At 49.7% G+C, this 21688-nt stretch overlaps 1 protein-coding gene across 1 annotated transcript in view; it reads right to left on the bottom strand.

The window, feature by feature from the left end:
* Positions 1–243: 243 nt before the first annotated feature.
* ARID3C (AT-rich interaction domain 3C) overlaps positions 244–21688 on the bottom strand; it is a 125339-nt gene continuing 103894 nt past the window's right edge. The window contains exons 4-8 of the mRNA XM_083466041.1: positions 12139–12322; positions 11052–11296; positions 8669–8938; positions 4705–4794; positions 244–2480 (exon numbers count right to left, since the gene is read on the bottom strand). Of these exons, the coding sequence (XP_083322167.1) occupies positions 2344–2480; positions 4705–4794; positions 8669–8938; positions 11052–11296; positions 12139–12322 (926 nt within the window). The 3' untranslated portion in view covers positions 244–2343. The remainder of the gene's footprint in view (positions 2481–4704; positions 4795–8668; positions 8939–11051; positions 11297–12138; positions 12323–21688) is intronic.

Below are 21688 nucleotides of genomic sequence, written 5' to 3'. Positions count from 1 at the left end.
TGAAATGTTGGGACATGTTCTATCAATAAATGGCATTACAAGCATTTATGTTTTTATTTATTGAACATGGGCTGGGCAGTAGAGAACCTCCTTTGCTGCTCAAAGGTTACAGGCTCTCGGTTCTTGATCAACCCCCCCCCCCCCCCAGTTTAAAGGGATCAGGCGGAGAGGGGGGGAGACCCTCAGAGCAACCGGGGAGTAGGGCGCGGTTGTTGCTGTGAAACATCACTCGTCTCCGAAGCATCTTTTAAAAGTATTTCTGCTTTTATTTCCATCTCATCGGTACTTGCATTCATTCCCCTGAGCGCCAGGACCCAGCTCCCGACTCAGTGCGCTGGATCGACTCCAAAAACAGACAAGGAAGGGGGAAAGGGAGAGCGGGGGAAGCAGGAGGGGGCGGTAGCAGCAGGAAGGGCCGGGAAAGGACCACCTAGACACAAGGAGCAAAGGGGTTGTCTGGAGCTGCCGGGAAAAGGAGGACAGAAAATGAGAGACAAGAGATGAGCTCGCCGGCCGCCTCCATTCCCGCGGCGGAAGAACCAAGTGCCCAATGCATCCCATCTTTGGTAGAAGAGCTTAAAAACAGTCACGCCACCCGCAGTCCCGTCCTCTGCCCATGTCCGCATTTCCCAGAGAGTCCTGAAACGTCCTTTTCCGGAGGCAGCGTCCGCCTGGGAAGATGAAATCTCGTGCAGCAAGTGGCTCAGCAGGGAAGAGGAGAGTTTCTTTGGTCAAAAGCACAGGATTGTTTCAAAACAAACCCAAAAGCCAAGCTCCCGTCGGCTGCAGAATCAGCAGCAGCGGAAGCAGGCCGAGTCGCCAGCTTGTCTGGCCTGCCTCTCCCCAAACCCACCCCCATCTCCCCCCGTTGGCACATTTTTCAAAAGAACATGAGGTAGATGAACTCGATCCCTTCTTTGGTACATCTCTATAAACCTTGCACGGGCGCAAAAAGAGATTCCCCGACACCCCACCCGGACCCCCACCCCTCCAGTGATTCCAAAGGATTGCCCCCCCAACCCAACCCAACCCTGCTCCCCACCCCCAATGGCAGCCTAACCAGGGGGACAGGCAAACCCAGCCTGTCCCCCACTGGCTCCCCAGGGTGGCAATGAGGAAAGTGCGCCAAGGTCAGCTATCCGTCGGCCCATATGCACTTGCACGAGGGCGCGTTGCACGAGAGGAAAGGAGAGGCACCCATGTTGGGCTGGCAAAACAAGGAGGGGAAGGGATGGAAGGGACCAGCAGGCATCGCCAAGGCACCTTGCAGAGGGTACCGCGTTTGGGGAGGCGTTGGGTACCACAGCGGCGGGGGGTGAGAAAAAGCAATTTCTACAATCAAGTGCAACTGATCTACATCCCCAACCCCGGAAGCTGATGTCTTATTCCCGAAAAGGACCACTTCCATCACCCGCCTCACCTGCCGTTCTTTGATTCCCTGCCACCTCGGCCTCCATCTTTCCCCTTTGGCTTCCCTTCCCACATCCACCCTCTTCCCTTCTAAACTCAACGCCAGGCTTGGGGTTCTGCGCACCTCACATCTCCCCCAAGTGCTTTTGATGCCCCACAGCTGCGGTTTGCAAAGGGCAAGAGACCCCGTCAACGGAAGGGAGCGGAGGGCCACTGCGTGTGAGAGAGAGAATGTCCGGGGTGAGGTGGGCCAGGCCTTGGGGTCCAAATCCACCCTCCCGGGCCTCTCTCCCTGGCCCCTGAGACTCTCCCCTTGCCAGTTTTGCTCCATGCCCTCCTTGCGTGCCTGGCGATGCCTCTTTTCCCGCCCGCATGTGGGCGCAGAGACCTCTGGCACCTGTGTGCCTGGAATGACACCTGCCAGCGCTGAGGCCGTACCCACCTCTGCCCCTGGCATCCCCCAGCCTGGCATGGGGCAGGCGAGAGCGAGGCCTTGGGCTCACAAGGGCTGCCCAGCCCTGAGCGATGTCCCGTCGAAGATGTGAGGTGTTGTGTGTGCGAACAGCATGCTTGTGCTGGGTATACAACTGTGCGTATTTGACAGGGGAGGGGAGCGGATGCAGGAAGCACCCGTACCCGCCGCTGAGTCTTCTCCAGAGTCCAGAGTCCGGCCTCGAGGTCTCCCCAACCTCCTCCTCCTTCTCCAAGTCCCCTCAAGTCCTCTCCAAAGCTCTCTGCTCAAGCGTCTCGTTCCATCCTGCCCGGAAATCCCACCCCCCCAGGAAAGGATGGGGCTGCAGCGCCCAGCCCCACTCAGCTGCAACCCTGGGTGCCCACTGCTGGGCCCTGGCACAGGGCAACCGTGGCATTGTCTCCGCCGCCCGAGGTCGCCAGGTCGAGGGTGGAGGCAGGAGGCTCCCGGGACGTGTCCCCTCACGGCGAAGTGCTGGCCGGAGTGTGGCCCCGTGGCGCCGTGGACAGCAGCTGGTTCTGCGAGGTCACGGGGCTGGTGTGGCTGTGGGCACTCGCGGTGCTGCCGGCGACGCCAGACCTGCGGGCAAACAGCACACCTGGCGGGAGAAGAGAGGCCAAGGTTACAGTTGTTCCCATCTACCACAAAGGAGGTCCTTACACAAAAGAAAAGACTTGCCGTGAAAATCCCTGAAACAAGAAGTCATCGACTATAGAACTGAATTAAATAACAAAAATAAAAAAATGTGAGGAAAAATTAACCTAGAATTCAACAAAGACTTAACGAGGTGCCGGCTACAAAACTCGTTTCACTGAACTCATCCGTTTCCTCAGAAGGAAATAAAGAAATTATAAACCTTAAATGATTTCCAGCAAACTCAAAAGCAGGGCTAAAACATTTTGAGTTTGCTGGAAATCATTTAAAATCATTTAAGGTTTATAATCTTCTCTTAAATAGGGCTATGTTTAAAACTTGTCATTGAGGTTTTTTCATACCGTTTTTGTAAACTCAAGGAAGCGTTTCAGCTCTGCTCTTGAATTTGTTTGATATCACTTAAAATCATTTAAGGTTTATAATTTCTTTATTTTCTTCTGAGGAAACTGATTAGTTCAGTGAAACGAGTTTTGTAGGCGGCATCTCGTTAAGTCTTTGTTTAATTCTAAGTTAATTTTTCCTTAAATGTTTTGATTTTTGTTATTTAATTCAATTCTATAGTCGATTACTTCTCGTTTCAGGGATTTTCATGGCAATTCTTTTGTTTTGTGTGATTTCTTGGTTCCGTGACTGTCTTTTTTTCACAGAGGTCCTTGGCTCTCCCCTGGCAATTCAGGAGGGGGCCAGGACTGCCCAATTCTGGCTCTGAGAGGGCCGGCCTCCTTCGCCCCTTGCAGGGGCTGCCCAAAGCCAGCCTCTCTATACCTCTTAATGCAGCGTATAGACTATGGAACCCACTGCCACATGAGGCAGCGAGGGCCACCAATTGGGATGGCTTTATTATAATTATTTTATACATCATTATCAAATTTTATTAAATATTACAAGAAAATAAAAGAAAAGCAAGAAATAGGACCAATACTGAACAATACATAAAAACATTTATCTACACATTTTTCAAAATGTAGATTAGAAAAGAAAGGAGATGAAAGATAGATGAAAAGAAACAAGAAAAAGAAAGAAGAGAAAAAATACTTTCCACAATCAAATAATACCAAATTCATATTTCAAACATTTTCAATATATAAATCCTGGTTGAAATATTATAAAAGACTTCCACAGCATTCACCACACATCTCTTGGTTATCTAGTTCACCTCAACATCTGTTCTTCCATCACTTCCTTTCTTTAAGTTCATTCGTAATCCATCAATTCTTTGTGTTCTCTATATTCTTCACAAGGTTAGTCTAAGCACAACCAAACTTTCGTATTTGAGCCCTGTTTCTGTAAATATTCATTTGCGCATTCCCATTGTTTCTGTACCATAGTTTTAGATTTATGCCTTATTATGTCCGTCAATTTGGCTAACTCCAGATCTGGAATTGGGATGGCTTCAAAAGAGAATTTAGGCAAATTCGTAGAGGAGGGAAACTGCAGGCCACACAGCAAAGCTTCTGAATGACACTAGCTGGAAACCACAGGAAGAGACGGCAGAGAATAGTCATCTTGGCTAGCAACCATAGATAGCATTTTCCTCCACAAATTTGCCCAATCGCCTTTTAAAGCCGTCTGGGTTGATGGCCATGATTGCCTCTTGTGGCAGTGAGTTCCATAGTTTAAACGCTGCATGAAAAAGCCCTTTTATCTGCCCTGAATCTGCCGACATTAGGCTTCTACCTAAGAGATCACAGCAGAAAAGAGAATCTATATAAAGAATCTAGGGCACATTGGTGCCCAGTCGCTGCCCAGAAGGCTCATGCGCTGCCCTGGTCCTCAGCTTTGTCTCTGCAAGCCATAAGGGCTAGAAACTTGACTTCTCGTATTATTTACAAAACGGAGAAAGGCAGGTTTCTGCCGGAGAGGCCGGACAAGCAGGCGAGCACAGGAGGACGCCAGGTGAGCGGAACACAGAGGCATGCCAGGGCATCCGAATCAGAGGAGCATTCAGGTACGAGGTGTCCAAAATTGCCACCTGGTTGCCTGGCATTCCTGGCATGCAAAGGACAGTCTCTTGCGCACTGCAGGCCCCGCGACTTCACGATGATGGATTTTATCATAGCAAAGACATCAGGGTCGGAGGGAAAGGTCGTCAGCCGGGCCGCAGCTATAACTTATTGGATTTCCCGGCTGCAATTACACGGGTGAAGCAGCCCCCCCTTTCTATTTACCTGTGTAGACAACTCCATTTATTTCTATTGACATGTTGATACTGCTAATGCCATTGCTGGACAGGTTCAATGCAGCCTCCTGTCTGTCATCTGGAAGGGGAGAAGAAAATGCCGATAGAGGGATTTCGGAAGGGAGAGGCAGGGAGGATGGAGCCCAGAGCCAGTCCAGCGCCACTTTGCACAACCCAAGCCCGCCGTTTGATAGGCGGCTGCTCATCAAAGTGAGATGGGACGGCAGCTCACAGCTCAAGTCCCTGCGGCAAAGCGGCTCAGAGACTCTTCTGTAAACCCAGAAGCCTTCGGTTCAAATCTCACCTCTGCCAGTAAGTCAGCCTCACTCACCCATCTCAAAGTTGTTTTCCTTAATTTTTTAATGAACATATAAAACACATACATAAACATTTACACAGTACACACACACAACACACTACCTTATTTTCATAACATAAAACATACCTACATTACTCTATATAATACCTACCTATACTGTACATATCAACATACAGTGGTACCTCGCAAGACGAATGCCTCGCAAGACGAAGAACGTGCAAGACGAAAGAGTTTTTCGTTTTTTGAGTTGCTTCGCAAGACGAATTTCCCTATGGGCTTGCTTTGCAAGATGAAAAACAAAAACGTCTTGCAAGTTTGTTTCCTTTTTCTTAAAACGGTTAATACCCTATGGGAAACCGTGCTTTGCAAGACGAAAAAACTCGCAAGACGAAAAAAACTCGCAGAACGAATTAATTTCGTCTTGCGAGGCACCACTGTACCTACACACCTACCCCACACAGACACCCACCAAGTGACCTGACTTCCAGCCATTCTTGTTACGCTACTTTATTTTTCCAGCTAGCTTAAACACATTTCATTATTTCTTTAATCTCTTCTTCTATCTTGACTTTACTCTGCTTTCACTCTCGTCATTTTCTGGATTCACTCTGGACAGTATCTGTCAGAAATTCTACTTTTTCCACATAAATTTTGATGTATTCCTTAAAGATAAAGGTAAAGGGACCCCTGACCATTAGGTCCAGTCATGGCCAACTCTGGGGTTGCGGCGCTCATCTCGCTTTACTGGCCGAGGGAGCCAGCGTACAGCTTCCGGGTCATGTGGCCAGCATGACTAAGCCGCTTCTGGCGAACCAGAGCAGCGCACAGAAACGCCATTTACCTTCCCGCCGGAGCGGTACCTATTTATCTACTTGCACTTTGATGTGCTTTCGAACTGCTAGGTGGGCAGGAGCAGGGACCGAGCAACGGGAGCTCACCCCGTCGCGGGGGTTCAAAACGCCGACCTTCTGATCGGCAAGTCCTAGGCTCTGTGGTTTAGACCACAGTGCCACCCACATCCTTATTCACTTTTTGTACCATATCTCCTCTTATCCTCCCTGTTAGTTCGGCAATATGGAAGCATTCCATCATTTTAGATAACCAGCCTGTTTTAGTTGGGACGCTGCTGCATTTTCCAATTTTTTGGCAATCAATAACTTTGCCGCCGTAGTTGCATACATAAATATTGCTCTGACCGTTCTTTTTATTTCCTCTGACATGATACTTAGGAGAAAGGGTTCTGGTGTTTTTTTCAAATGAAAATCTAAACATTTTTTTTCAGTTCGTTTCCCCAGAATCCCACTATCTCTTTGCACTCCCACCACATATGTAGAAAGGTTCCTGCCTCATCTCAGAAGTTTTAAATAGTTGTTGTTCATTTTTCTCTGCAATAATTTTATAGTTTTGTCATTTTGGTAAACCGCTTTGGGCAGGAGGTTTCCACAAGCAAGCGGTGGGTAAATTTTGTGATATAGGTAAATAAGGAAGTAATCTTGCTTCACCTACCATATGGGGGTAATACTGATCTACAGTGGTGCCTCGCAAGACGAAAAGAATCCGTTCTGTGATTCTCTTCGTCTAGCGGTTTTTTCGTCTTGCGAAGCAAGCCCATTGACGGATTAGCAGATTAGCGCTATTAGCAGCTTATCAGCTTATCGGATCAGCTGATAAGCGGCTTAGTGGCTTAGAAAAGGGGGGGAAGGGGAAAAAACTCGCAGGAACTCGCAAGACATTGTCGTCTTGCGAAGCAAGCCCATAGGAGATTCGTTTTGCGAAGCACCTCCAAAACGGAAAACTCTTTCGTCTAGCGAGTTTTCCGTCTTGCGAGGCATTCGTCTTGCGGGGCACCACTGTACCTTGCACAGTAATGGATATGAAGCACTTTGAAGAGGCCTGAAGTGCAATGCAAAAGGCAACTTAACAACGGGAGCTGTGAATCCCCGAGAAACGCTTGGAATCATTTTTGCAAAGTTGATTCTAGCGTGTGTGCTCTGTTTTACAGATCCTTGCTGAAAGGAGTTGTTTCTTGGATGAACAGACCCCAGAATAACCTCCCCAGCACTGTCAGTGATGGCCCTGCTCTCCGGAAGCACAGTTCACTTCCCCGCTATCAAAATTAATTGCAAAAAAAAGTGTGCAAGTTCCCTCCTTGCACACTTTTACCTGCTTTCTTAACTTACTAATTTCTACACACCCTTTCCTACCCAGACACATTCACTGGGGTGCAAAAGTGCTTCTCCAAAGTCAAAGAATCCTAGAATTGCAGAGTTGCGAGGAACCCCCAAAGGTCATCTAGTCCAACCCGCTTCAAGCAGGAATCTCAGCTCAAGAACTAGATGTCCCGGGGTCCCTTCAAACTCTACAACTCTATGATACTGCAAGATCAGAAAGAAGAAGCCTTTCTTGGTAGTTCTGCCGAAGTATTTTTAATTTTATTTTTTGGCTTGTGGAGGGGCCTTTTCTGTGGCAGCCCCTAAGCTGTGGAACTGTGGAACACCAGAGGCGTGTGTTTCTGTACAGTTTTCCACAAATGCTGAAGACGCAACACCTCTGCCTTGCCCCTTGACCCCCAAGAGGTGTGGAAAACTGCACAGGCCTAGGACCCTCGTACCTACGGGATCACCTCTCCCGGTATGCCCTGCGGAGGACCTTAAGGTCCATAAACAGCAACACCCTAGAGGTCCCAGGCCCTAAGCCTCAACCAGAGGCAGGGCCTTTTCAGTACTGGCCCCAACTTGGTGGAACGTTCTGTCTCATGAGACCAGGGCCCTGCACGATCTGATTTCTTTCCGCAGGGCCTGCAAGACAGAGTTGTTCCGCTGGGCCTTTGACTTGGAATCAACTTGATCCCCTTCCCCTCTTTCCTTTTTCCTTTCTCCTTCTGTAATGGAACTCCTATTTGGGGACTTCCCTGGCTTTTTTCTGGCCCACGTAGGACCGGTCTGGATAGTGGCCTTGGTGAAGATTTGACATTTTCATCTCCAAAAAGTTTTTGATTTGAGTTCCTACTGAAACGAGGCTGCATTTTAATGCTGTATCTTAATCATGTATTTAAGTTGTATTTCAATCAATTGTTTTATACCTGGTGTCAGCCACCCTGAGCCCGGTCTTGACTGGGGAGGGCGGGGTATAAATAAAATTTATTATTATTATTATTATTTATTATATTATTCAGGGCTTGCTCTGGTGACAGCAATCTGCTTTTCCAATTCTTGCAACCATCCCTGGAACGTGCTGCTGGAGAGCAGGTAATACAATGGATGATGACAACAGCTACAGATCCCAGTCACCTCTGGACCTTAGCTGTCAAACTTCCCTTTTTTTGCGGGAAATTCCCTTATTCCAGCGCCGTTTCCCGCTGCTATCCCGGATTGTTAGATATCCCGTAGACTGTCCCTGGGACAGGTGAGGCTGCTGATCCCTTATTTTCAAATCTGAAAGTTGACAGCTATGCTCTGCACACTGTCCTCTCTGGCTGCGCTGCCCCAGAGAATCCTGGGAACTGTAGTTTGGGGAGAGGTTCCCGAGACTTGTCATCCTCCTGGCACAAAACTACGCTTCCCAGAATTCCCTGTGGAGAGCAGGGGTTTGCAGACACCCTTTGCAACCCGGACGTGCAGGGAACACCTCTCACCTCCGCGGTTGTTGATCTTGATGTTGACCGGGAACTGCGACGCCATGGCCAGGAGGTTCTGCTGGAGGGCATGCTGTACCAGGCGCTGCTGCTCCTCGGCCACCAGGGCCATCTTCTTCTCGGGGGGCTCGCCCCCCTCCAGCTTCTCCCGCAGCTGCTCCAGGGCGGCCGCCTGAGACGCGGCCGCTTGCGCAGCCACCAAGTGGTGCCCGGCTAAGCTGACGGGGATGGCCAGGCGGCCGGGGACCGCGGAGGAAAGGATGCTCTCCTCTGGAGGGGGAGGAGAAAAGAGAGGGGGGCGGAATTGCAGAGCGGCAGAATTGTGAGGGACCCCCAAAGGCCATCCAGTCCAACCCCCTGCAATACAAGGATGACCTAACCTGGGGAGAAAACAGCAAAGACCTGAGCACAGCAGAGGTTATACTTTCTGAGAATCCTCCGGAAAAACAATCTCTCCAAGGACCTGTTGATGGCATTTTACCATTGTACTGTGGAGAGTGTATTAACTTCTGGTCTGTGTGTGTGGTTTGGGAGCTGCACGGTCAGGGGGAAAACAATGCTGTCCAGGGTTGTAAAGACTGAGGAGAGAATAACTGGGTGCACTCTTCCCGCCTTAGATCAAATCTATGCTGTCAGGTGCCATAAGAAAGCTGCAGAGATAGCGCAGAATAGTGTGCACCCCGGAAATGATCTCTTTCAGCTTCTGCCTTCTGGAAGAAGGTACAGGGTTATAAAGACTAGGACTAGCCGTCTGAGAAACAGTTTCTATCCAAATGCGATTTTGGTTTTAAACGCAGTTTAAGGTAGTCTCTTTGGGAGTATATTGTATTTAATTATGGGGTACCAGAGTGCTTCCAGTCCTTCCTCCTGGGCCGTCTTCAGAAAGTGGTGTTGGGGGATGAGTGTTCAGACCCCAGGGATCTCACTTCTGGGGTGCCTCAGGGTTCTGTCCTCTCCCCCATGCTTTTCAACATCTATATGAAGCCGCTGGGAGAGATCATCAGGGGATTTGGGCTGGGTGTTCATCAGTATGCGGATGATACCCAGCTATACCTCTCTGAAGGTGGTGAAGGGCCTGTGTGAGTGTCTGGAGGCGGTTGGAGGATGGATGGTGGCTAACAGATTGAGGTTGAATCCTGACAAGACAGAAGTACTGTTTCTGGGGGACAGGAGGCGGGCAGGTGTGGGGGATTCCCTGGTCCTGAATGGGGTAACTGTGGCCCTGAAGGACCAGGTGCGCAGCCTGGGAGCCATTCTGAACTCACAGCTGTCCATGGAGGCACAGGTCAATTCTGTGTCCCAGGCAGCTGTCTGCCAGCTCCATCTGGTATGCAGGCTGAGACCCTCCCTGCCCACAGACTGACTGGCCAGAGTGGTGCATGCTCTGGTTATCTCCCGCTTGGACTACTGCCATGCGCTCTACGTGGGGCTAGCTTTGATGGTGACCCAGAAACTACAACTAATCCAGAATGAGGCAGATAGACTGGTGACTGGGAGCGGCCGCCGAGACCATACAACACCGGTCTTGAAAGACCTACATTGGCTCCCAGTACGTTTCCGAGCACAATTCAAAGTGTTGGTGTTGACCTTGAAAGACCTAAACGGCCTCGGTCCAGTAGACCTGAAGGAGCGTCTCCACCCCCATCGTTCTGCTGGGAGACTGAGGTCCAGCTCTGAGGGCCTTCTGGCGGTTCCCTCGCTGCGAGAGGCCAAGTTACAGGGAACCAGGCAGAGGGCCTTCTCAGTAGTGGCCCCCGCCCTGTGGAACGCCCTCCCACCAGATGTCAAAGAGAACAATAACTCCCAGACTTTTAGAAGACATCTGAAGGCAGCCCTGTTTAGGGAAGCTTTTAATGTTTAATAGGTTATTGTATTTTAGTGTTCTGTTGGAAGCCGCCCCGAGTGGCTGGGGAAACCCAGCCAGATGGGCAAGGTAAAGGTAAAGGGTAAAGGGACCCCTGACCATTAGTTCCAGTCATGGACGACTCTGGGGTTGCAGCGCTCATCTCACTTTAGTGGCTGAGGGAGCTGGCGTACAGCTTCCGGATCATGTGGCCAGCATAACTAAGCCACTTCTGGCAAACCAGAGCAGCGCACGGAAACGCCATTTAACTTCCCGCCAGAGTGGTACCTATTTATCTACTTGCACTTTGATGTGCTTTCGAGCTGCTAGGCTGGCAGGAGCTGGGACTGAGCAACGGGAGCTCACCCCATCGCGGGGATTCGAACTGCCAACCTTCTGATCGGCAAGTCCTAGGCTGGCGAGGTATAAATAAATAAATTATTATTATTATTATCATCATCTTATAGATGGGAAAATACAGTAAATCACCTTTTTTTGACACCTGGGAATTTCAGTCTGAGTTATGCCCAACTGCCTCACCTTTCTTGATGGCGTGCACCTGGTTGATCTGGCTGCAGTTGTGCGCAGAGATGGTGAGGGAGGGCAGCGGTATCTTGGGCGAGGCCAGGACCCCCGGCGTCCCCACTGGAGAGTAGTTGAAGAGCGTGGTCCCAAAGGCTTGCCGTCTCCCTTCCCTCCGGTTGCTGTCAATGGCGGCCTGCAGTTCGCCGGGGGAGCTGAGCGCCCGCTTCTCGCACTCGTAGGGATAGAGATATTTCATGTACCTGGCATGCGGAGGGAGGCAGAAAGGGAGAGAGGAAGCGTGGGGTAGTGGTTAGAGTGCCAGGGTAGCGGTTCCCAAACTTTGTCCGGGCAACCCCCTCCCCTTGGTTTCATAAACTCACCCACTACCCACTAAGGAAGTCAGATTATCCTCTGCCAGGGCCAGGGCCTTCTCAGTGGTGGCTCCGACCTGGTGGAATGCTCTGTCCCAGGAGACCAGGGCCCTGCAGGATTTAACCTCCTTCCACAGGGCTGGGCCTTTAATTTGAATTCAGCCTGATCTTTTATTCTCTTTGCTTCCCTCCCTCTCCCCTTTTTATGAAGATTACCCGCTCTGGGATCCCACAGCTAATTCTCCCTGGTCTCCTCACTGGCCCAAATAGGACTAATTTAGCCAGCTAGCCCTGGTGACCATCTAATGTTTATTGGGTGGATTTTCCCCCTAAATCGATTTTTTACTTTATTGTTATTCACCTTTTATACCGTATTTTATGCTGGTTTTTTTGTAGCATCAATTAAGTGTTTTAAATTTGTTGTTAGCCGCCCTGAGCCCAGTTTTCTGAACCAGGAAGGGTGGGGTATAAATAAAAAATTATTATTATTATTATTATTATTATTATTATTATTATTATTATTACCCTATTCAGAATTGTTCAGAACAGCGGTTTGCATGACATGCTAAATAGCACCATAGAATGCAAAGCAGACATTCAAGATCCAATTAAAGCTGTTCCGTTTAATTAATTCAAGCAAGCGGATGGATTTTGATTTAGCGATACCAGCTTTTCAGTCATTTGCACCTCCAGAGTCCCCTCGCCTCTTCACGGGAGAACAAGCCACTCACTGCGTGCGGAGGGTGAAAGCAGCGCTGGTGATGGAGGTGGGCAGGTTGAGGCCTTTGGTGATCTCGCGCCAGATCTTCTTGTTGATGACTTCCACCAGGCCCCCTTTCTCGGTCACCAGCCGGTAGAGGGTGTAGAGGTCCAGGACCTGCTTGGCCATGATGGGGATCCGGTTCACGGGAGTCCCTGGGGAGAGAGGAAATTCAAGGTTGGCAGATATACAACAGGTGCTTATGGTGGAATTGTAAAACACCGTATTTTTCGCTCTATAAGACGCACTTTTTTCCTCCTAAAAAGTAAGGGGGAATGTGTGTGTGTCTTATGGAGCGAATGCAGGCTGCGCAGCCATCGCTGAAGCCAGAACAGCAAGAAGGATCAGTGCACACCGATCCCTCTTGCTCTCCTGGCTTCAGGGATAGCCGCTCCAAGCCTCTTCGGGGCAACGGGAGGAACACTCCCCCTGCCCTGAAGAGGCTTGGCGCAGCTATCCCAGAAGCCAGAAAAGCAAGAGGGATTGCTGCTTTCGCTGTGCAGCGATCCCTCTTGCTGTTCTGACTTCGCTTCGCTGGAGAGGCGCTGCGCAGAGAGGGAGAGAATATTTTTTTCTTGTTCTCCTCCTCTAAAACTAGGTGCGTCTTATGGTTGGGTGCGTCGTGCGGAGCAAAAAATACAGTAGTTTAAAATCACAGTCAAAGCTCGGAATAAATGTGCTTCAAGTTAAGTATTTTCGGGTTGTGTTCCACAGCAACCCAGAAGTAACGGAGTGTGCCCATGCGCAGACGGTCAAAATGACGTCATGCGCATGCGCGGAAGCGGCAAAACACAACCTGAGCACGCACAAATGTGGGTTGCATTTGCTTCAGGATGCGAACGGGGCTCTGTTCCGGAGCCCCGTTCGCACCCCGAGGTACCACTGTACTGGGAAATCGAACAAATCCCAACAAAAGAACTGCGGCAAGGGAAATTGATGGACTATGTGGAACTGGCGAAATTGACGCACAAAATTCACAAAAAGGACAACTGTGACTTCGAAGAAGAATGGGAACCTTTTATAAAGTATTTAAAGAAACAACAAAATGAGTTGGACTGCTTGGCAGGCTTTGAATAAACAAACACAAATTTATTATTGGTAACATATTGACAGATAATTTAAGGAACATTACCATTTTATGATCAGTGCAGATGGTGACAGCAGTCACGAAATTAAAAGACGCCTGCTCCTTGGGAGAAAGGCGATGGCAAACCTAGACAGCATCTTAAAAAGCAGAGACATCACCTTGCCAACAAAGGTCCGTATAGTAAAAGCCATGGTTTTCCCAGTAGTGATGTATGGAAGTGAGAGCTGGACCATAAAGAAGGCTGATCGCCGAAGAATTGATGCTTTTGAATTCTGGTGCTGGAGGAGACTCTTGAGAGTCCCATGGACTGCAAGAAGATCAAACCTCTCCATTCTGAAGGAAATCAGCCCTGAGCGCTCACTGGAAGGACAGATCGTGAAGCTGAGGCTCCAATACTTTGGCCACCTCATGAGAAGAGAAGACTCCCTGGAAAAGACCCTGATGTTGGGAAAGATGGAGGGCACAAGGAGAAGGGGACGACAGAGAATGAGATGGTTGGATGGTGTTCTTGAAGCTACTAGCATGAGTTTGATCAAACTGCGGGAGGCAGTGGAGGACAGAAGTGCCTGGCGTGCTCTGGTCCATGGGGTCACGAAGAGTCGGACACGACTAAACGACTAAACAACACCTTTTTATAATATGCAGAGAATAACATGTGCTGCAAAACCAGAGAGAGGAGCTGAAGGAAGTCCTGGGATTTTCTTGGGGAGGGGAGAGGGAAAATCGGGGGGGGGGGGATGTGGATGATATGTTTTTGATAAATTGTTATGCTGAAATGTCTAATAAAAATTATTCAAAAAATAAAATAAAATAAAATTACTGGGAAATGATATATAATGAAATGGGAAAAAAATGTTTAAGATAACCTTTGTTAAAAGCCCAGAAGCTTTTTGGTTAGGAATTTTAGGTCTCAAGATCTGCCAAAGGGAAAACAAAAACTTTTAATGTATGCTACATCCATGCATAGCTGTCAACATTTCCCTTTTCTTGCGAGGAATCCTATTCGCAATAAGGGAATTTCCCTTTAAAAATGGGAAACGTTGACAGCTATGCATCCACGGCAAGGATGCTATTAGCACAAAGATGGAAAAGCAATAAAACGCCAACTGAGGAAGAAAGGCAAGAAATGCTTATGGAATACACTGAAATGGCAAAACTAACTGAAAAACTTTGACTTAAGGACAAAAAAAATCCTTCAAGGAAGATTGGGAACCATTTACGGCTTACCTACAGAAATGAAATATACTCAGAGTCAAGTGTGGATTTCATGCTCTTTATTCAGCTCATAGTAGTGAGGAATGAAAGTTCCCCCGAAGTATCTGCTTTATATACATTATTTACACAATGGGCCCCACATGATTGGCTAGTTCCGGGATTCTCCTGTAGGCCAATCAGGTTGTGGATTCACTTCCACCTGGAGCTGGATTGGTTGGCTCCTGTGGACCAATCAGACTGCTGCATTCTGGACCCTATTGTTCTAGGACCAATCAGGCTGCTGCTTTTTGGAGCGTATTCAACTCAGTACATAACAAGAAACAATGCAAAGAAATGGACTCATTTGCAGGTTTTGAGTAATCACTTACAATTAAGGGCCCCATTACCTTCAGGAGCTGAGGGCCTCATCAAACCTAAATCCGGCCCTGAGGGGGACCGACTCCCTCGAAAGGGGTTTTACTCTCCTTCATTGGAGATTTTTTAAACAGAGGCCGGATGGCTCAGCTGTGAGTTTGGCATTAAAGGTGTCGGACTAGATCACAATCAGGGTCACTTCTAACTCTACAATTCTATGGTTTTATGAAGATATCAGTGGTTTGGACTGGGTCTTCAGTGCTCAACACAACCCTTTTCCCATTCGGCTAATCAGAATAAATTGTGCAGGATTATATCTATGAATGATGGAAGGAGGCAAGGTTTTGTCTCATGCAAAAATGTCTTTCTTTTCCACGATCAATGCAGGCTGAAGAACGTAACATTTCTTATTAAATAATTTTGGCTACTGCGGTACATGCCCAAGTTTATGTAAAACCCCCAGATAAAGGTCACGCTATAAATTAAGAACTTAGAAAAAGCTGTCCTGTTTTATTGAGCCCACTTGGTTCTGTGGCAAAGAAATCTTTTGTGACATAGGATTGATTCTCTCCAGCAGAGGGAGACAAAACCAGAGAGAAATGGCTATAAAAATTTTTAAAACATCAGAGTTCGGGTTAGAAATGCAGGATTTAGAAAAACGCAGATTAACCTTTGAGATAAACTGCCCAGCAAAGAGGTCAGCTGGTCAGGAATGAGGGCGCTTCCAAAGGAAAACTGAAGATAAAACACAGATTGATGAGGCTGAAATAGCAAAAACCTGGAGTGAAGCCCTATTCCTGCTTCGACGTCCATTACTTGACTCTGGGCTTCGCAGATCCATTCCAGAGCGGAGTAACCATTTCCGTGCAGCCAGTTGTGATGGAAATAATAGAGAGTCTTGTGTGAACTGCATTAAAACAGACAGCTCATCTCACCCCCCCAAATTTACCTGCATGTGGTTCCTTACCTGCATTCAGGAAAACATGTAAAAAAAATTCTTATGGATCTAGACAGCTTTTACAGCTGTCTGCAACAGGGACAGCAGCAATTCTTTAGCTGTGATTCCTGCATTGCAAGGGGGTTGAGCTAGATGACCTTTGGTGACCCTCCAACGCCACAATTCTAGGATTCTTTAAAAAAAAAAAACCTGTCCCCACGCATTCTGTGGCAAGAAAAGCTGGATTCTGTTCCCCGACAATTTCCGTTGATATGCCTAACTTTGCTCCTTTTTAAAAATCGTTTTGCATGCTTTATTTAGCGCTGTGGCGTCCTTGTGCTCATCCATTCATTAATGCTTTTGATACGGTAGGGTATGAATTTAAGGAATCAAGGGGATGGTGGCCCAAAAAACCACTGATCTAGCCCCATTATCGCCCACAGTGATGACAGGACTTGAACTCAGGACCTCTCACCCACAAGGCACATGCTCTGCCACTGAGCCACGGAAAGCATCTTCAAGTAATAATAATAATAATAATAATAATAATAATAATAATAATAAAGTTTATTTATACCCTGCCCTCCCCAGCCAGAGCTGGGCTCAGGGAGGCTAACACCAGTAAAATTACAGTAAAAACATAATGGAGGGGGACTAATTTAAAATACAGGTTAAAATGCAATTTAAAATGCAGCCTCATTTTAAAAGTAGCCCATAGATCAAGACCATAAGGGGAGGGAAACATAAGGGTCAGACTGAGTCCAAACCAAAGGCCAGGCGGAACAGCTCTGTCTTGCAGGCCCTGCGGAAAGATGTCAAGTCCCACAAGGCCCTAGTCTCTTGTGACAGAGCGTTCCACCACGTAGGGGCCAGAATTGAAATGGCCCTGGTCCTAGTTGAGACCAATCTAACCACCTTGTGACATGGGACCTCCAAAATGTTGTCATTTGTGGACCTTAAGGTCCTCCGCGGGGCATACCAGGAGAGGCAGTCCCGTAGGTACGAGGGTCCTGGGCCGTATAGGGCTTTAAAGGTCAAAACCAGCACCTTAAACCTGATCCTGTACTCCACCGGGAGCCAGTGCAGTTGGCAAAGCACTGGATGAATGTGATCCCGCGGCAAGGACCCCGTAAGGAGTCTCACCGCAGCATTCTGCACCCGCTGGAGTTTCTGGGTCAGCTTCAAGGGCAGCCCCACGTAGAGCGAGTTACAATAATCAAGCCTAGAGGTGACTGTAGCATGGATCACTGTGGCCAGATCAGGGCGAGAAAGGGTAAGGGACCAACTGCTTAATACGGCGGAGATGGGAAAATGTCCCCCATTCCCAGAAAATGACTTCTGCAAGAGTGCCCACGTTCCAGTGTGGGTGTGCATTGATTAGATTAGGTGGCTGCCTGCTATCTTGACAGCACAGTGTTTTGTGGCAGGATTTGAATGCAGAGCTAGACCTAGACCAAGCAGAGATGGGGGGTGAGTGCCCAAACAAATGTCCCAGGGCCAACTTCACCAGCTTTCCTCCACAAAGAGGCACTTGCTCTCTTGCTCTGGCATGAAGGCTGCTTCTTTTGTCTCCTCCTCCTCCTCCTCCTCCTGGTCTACTTTGCTAATTACTCACCTGCCCTCTGCGGCCCAAGCTACATGCTGCATTATCAGCTTATAAAATTGTCAGCTTGTCAGAAAGCTTGTTAATCTCGTTCCGGCTCCCTCTGGAAATGTTTTACGATAATCGCTTCCGTTCTTGACAGAGCGGTTTCTATTAAGGGGCACCGGCGGCAAGACGCGGCCAGCGTCCCAGAGGAAAAGGGGGCACCACGGACGGAGAAAGGAGCTTCTGACAGGAGGGTCTTTGCACTCCAACCTGACCGGTCCCCAAACCCCTGGATTTTGAGCCAGTTGCTGGATTGCACCGTTTAGCTAGAAGCCCAAATTACAGGGACTCTCCAGACTGGTGGTTTTAATGGGTGTTTTCCTGCAACATGTCACTGATGTAGTGATCATGCACCTGCGGTGAATTTATACTGGACTGTCTGCGCATTTCCGTGCGCTGCGCTGGCGCTGGCTCGCCAGAGCAGCTTCGTCACGCTGGCCACGTGACCCGGAAGTGTCTCCGGACAGCGCTGGCCCCCAGCCTGTAAAGTGAGATGGGCGCACAACCCTAGAGTCGGACACGACTGGCCCGTACGGGCAGGGGTACCTTAGTCTGCGCATCAGCTGTCTTTATTAGTCGTTCTGTATTGCTTGCCCTGTGCGCATCATTGCCATCTGGAGGGGTGTTCCTGCACTACACTGCAGCAAAAGCAGGACCAGCAACAAAAACCCAGAACATCTGCGGTATAAAGAGTTACAGGATTTCACCAGCTCCTGCCAACCTAGCAATTCGAAAGCACACCAGTGCAAGTAGATAAATAGGTACCACTGTGGCAGGAAGGTAAACAGCATTTCCGTGTGTTCTGGTTTCCGTCACAGTGTTCCGTTGTGCCAGAAGCAGTTTAGTTCTGCTGGCCACACAACCCGGAAAGCTGTCTGTGGACAAACGCCAGCTCCCTCGGTCCTTTACCTTTTAACCTTATTAAAGGTAAAGGGACCTGACCATTAGGTCCTGTGATGGCCTGGGAATGCGATTCAGAGGCTGAACCGGAGGAATCCCAGCCTGCACAGGAGTCCCCGCCTCCAGGGCCGGCTGAACTGGGGCAGGGCCTTGATTCTGAGGCGCCTGCACCTGTGCCGGATCCTCAGGAGCAGGCACCAGGTGAATCCACTCTGGCTCCAGAGGTCGTTGAGGACTCAGTGCCTACAGGTGAGTCTCCCCCTGGGCCCAGTAACCCTTCAGCCTCTCCTGAACTGCAGAGGCGAAGGGCAGAGAGGCGAAGGGAACTGGTTTCTCCCAGGAGGAGTGTTCGCCTTAAGGCCAGGAGAGGCGGGTCTCCTGGGGGCCGGGGCCGCCCCTGGCCTCAGAGAAGAAAAAGGCCAGTCAGCCCGGTCCCAGGTTGCGGGAGCAATGTCGTTGATGAGCTGTTTCGGCCAGCACCCAGTCCTGTTCCCCCAGAGTTCCTGTCCTTGCCGGCTTCTCGCTGTGGACCCTGCTTTGCCCGAGGAGGACTGTCTGGCGACCCTCAACTCAGGTCCTGGACCGCGCCCCACGGTAACCTCCCCCCTGGACCAGCACAGGTCCAGTCATGGCCGACACTGGGGTTGCGGCACTCATCTCGCTTTATTGGCCAAGGGATCCGGTGTACAGCTTCCGGGTCATGTGGCTAGCATGACTAAGCCGCTTCTGGCAAACCAGAGCAGCACATGGAAACGCATTTTACCTTTCCGCTGGAGCGGTACCTATTTATCTACTTGCACTTTGACGTGCTTTCGAACTGCTAGGTTGGCAGGAGCAGGGACCGAGCAACAGGAACTCACCCCGTCACAGGGATTCGAACCGCCGACCTTCTGACCGGCAAGTGCTAGGCTCTGTGGTTTAACCCACAGCGCCACCCGTGTCCCTTGATTTTACCTTATTATGCATTGCTTATTATAATGAACCACATTTATAGGACTGCTTTAGCTTCTTGCATTGGATGGGCATTATATTTTGCACGGGCACTCGGTTGTTCATGATCCTGAACCATAAATCGGCCTTTAGACAAAGGGTACGGCAAACATAGGGACGCAGGTGGCGCTGTGGGTAAAACCTCAGCGCCTAGGACTTGCCGATCGCATGGTCGGTGGTTCGAATCCCTGCAGCGGGGTGCGCTCCCACTGCTCGGTCCCAGCGCCTGCCAACCTAGCAGTTCGAAAGCACCCCTGGGTGCAAGTAGATAAATAGGGACCGCTTACTAGCGGGAAGGTAAACGGCGTTTCCGTGTGCGGCTCTGGCTCGCCAGAGCAGCTTCGTCACGCTGGCCACGTGACCCAGAAGTGTCTGCGGACAGCGCTGGCTCCCGGCCTTTAGAGTGAGATGAGCGCACAACCCTAGAGTCTGTCAAGACTGGCCCATACGGGCAGAGGTACCTTTACCTTTACCTTATGGCAAACATGTCTTGAACAGAAACTATATGAACAAGCCACTGTGACAACAGGGTGGTGGGCAAATCGGGCTCCCTTCTTGTGCTCTTATTGGGCTTCAAGTTCCCGAACGAGGGGCTGGTGCCAGCATGGACTTCTCAGGTTGGCAGCCAAGTCGAAAGTGGTCTTTGCCCTTTGCCAAGTGGGGAGTCAGGGACTGAACTGGGCTCCTTCCTTCCTTCCTATGGAAGAGTTTCTGCTCTGCCACTGAGCTGTGAGCCCTCACCAAGGGTTCATCATCACCCAAGAGAAAACGGAGGAGGCTCCCCAAACTTGCCCAGGGTCCTGAAAGCAGGACCGTAAGCGGCTTCGGCCAGTGAGCCACACGCGAGTTACCCAGCATGCTCCCTGCCTGCAGGCCTGGCTCACCATCTAAACTGAAATCAATTCCAATAACCCTGAGGCATCGACAGCCCTTCACAGCACGTCCAGGTCTAATTAACAGCCTTTTGGGTCACCCGGACCAGAGGGCGCGGCGGCACAGCGTCTCCTCCAGCACCTCCTGCCCATAAAGTGGGAAGGGTGGGTGGAGAGGGGGGCATTCTGCAGGGCCTTGCAGACGAGGCAGTCCCGCCGTGACTGCTTCCCGTTGCCCCCCACAAAAGAGCAGGGGAGTCCCCAACCCCATGGTCAGGAGGGGCTCCTCCATTGCTGGCCGATGGGCCGCAATCTCTCCTCGCCGTGACCTTCCCTCACTGACCTCGGCGGCTTTGCGCAGCTGCTGTGGTTTGCAGAGGGAGCCCAGCGCCGAAACGAGCGTCTGGGGGCTCTTTGGGATTCGAGTGGGCGAGAGGCTGGGAGGGTTGAGTGCAATGCAACCCAACCCCTCTCACTGGGGGGGTGTGTGTTATATATGGGGCTGTGCCCAGTGTGGCTCTGTATTAGAGGAAGAACGCACAGCAAGGTATCCCTGCTGCAAAGAAATGCAGGGTCCTGCAGATTTAGCAAACACATCTCAAAAAGGACAGTGGCAGAGCTGAACATGGTACAGAAAAGGGAGAAGGGACTGAGGCCTAAGGAAATGCTTTCGGGGGGGGGGGGGAGGACAGCCCGTTCCATGTTGTATTGTATTTTTAATATTTTGTTGGAAGCCGCTCAGAGCAGCTGGGGAAACCCAGCCAGATGGGTTTGGTATAACTACAGTGGTACCTCTGGTTGCGAACGGGATCCGTTCCAGAGTACAACATGAGTAGAACACAACCCGCGTCTGCGTGTGTGCAGGTTGCGATTCGCCGCGTCTGCGCATGCAGGTGACTTCATTTTGCGCGTCTGCGCATGCGCAAGCGGTGAAACCCGGAAGTATCCCTTTCCGGTACTTCCGGGTCGCCGCGGGACGCAACCTGAAAAAATGTATCATGAAGCAAACGCAACACGAGGTATGACTGTACTTTTCCATGTATAAGACTGGGGTTTTTTTACTTTAAATTATGGTTAAAAATCTGGGGGCGTCTTATACACAGATAGCGCATATGCCCATTTTCTAAATTTAGGCTCCCCAAAAGTAGGGGTCATCTTATACCAGGGGGCGTCTTATACACTGAAAAATACGGTAATAAATTATTGTTATTGTTATTATCATCATCACCATCATCATTATTACAGTCCCCAGCATCTGAAGGATCTTTCGTATTGCAACTTCTGCACTGAAACTCTACAATTCTATGGTTTTACATGATGTTCCAAAGGATGGGTGGGCCATAGTAATAACCAAGAGCTTCTAACAGGCTGCAGAGGAGAAGAAACTGAGGCAAAGCTCCGTTGCCCCAGGATGGGTGGAAAGTCTTGTTCCATCTATCTGCCCACTCTGTTCGCCATGGCCAGCCAGGACACTGTGGCTGAGTAAGTCAAATCCAGAGCAGGAGGAGATGGAGAGTG

This window comes from Podarcis liolepis (genome assembly GCF_965112155.1).
Source record: "Podarcis liolepis genome assembly, chromosome: 11".
NCBI classification, from domain to species: domain Eukaryota; kingdom Metazoa; phylum Chordata; class Lepidosauria; order Squamata; family Lacertidae; genus Podarcis; species Podarcis liolepis.
This window is presented reverse-complemented; position numbering and strand designations above follow the sequence as displayed.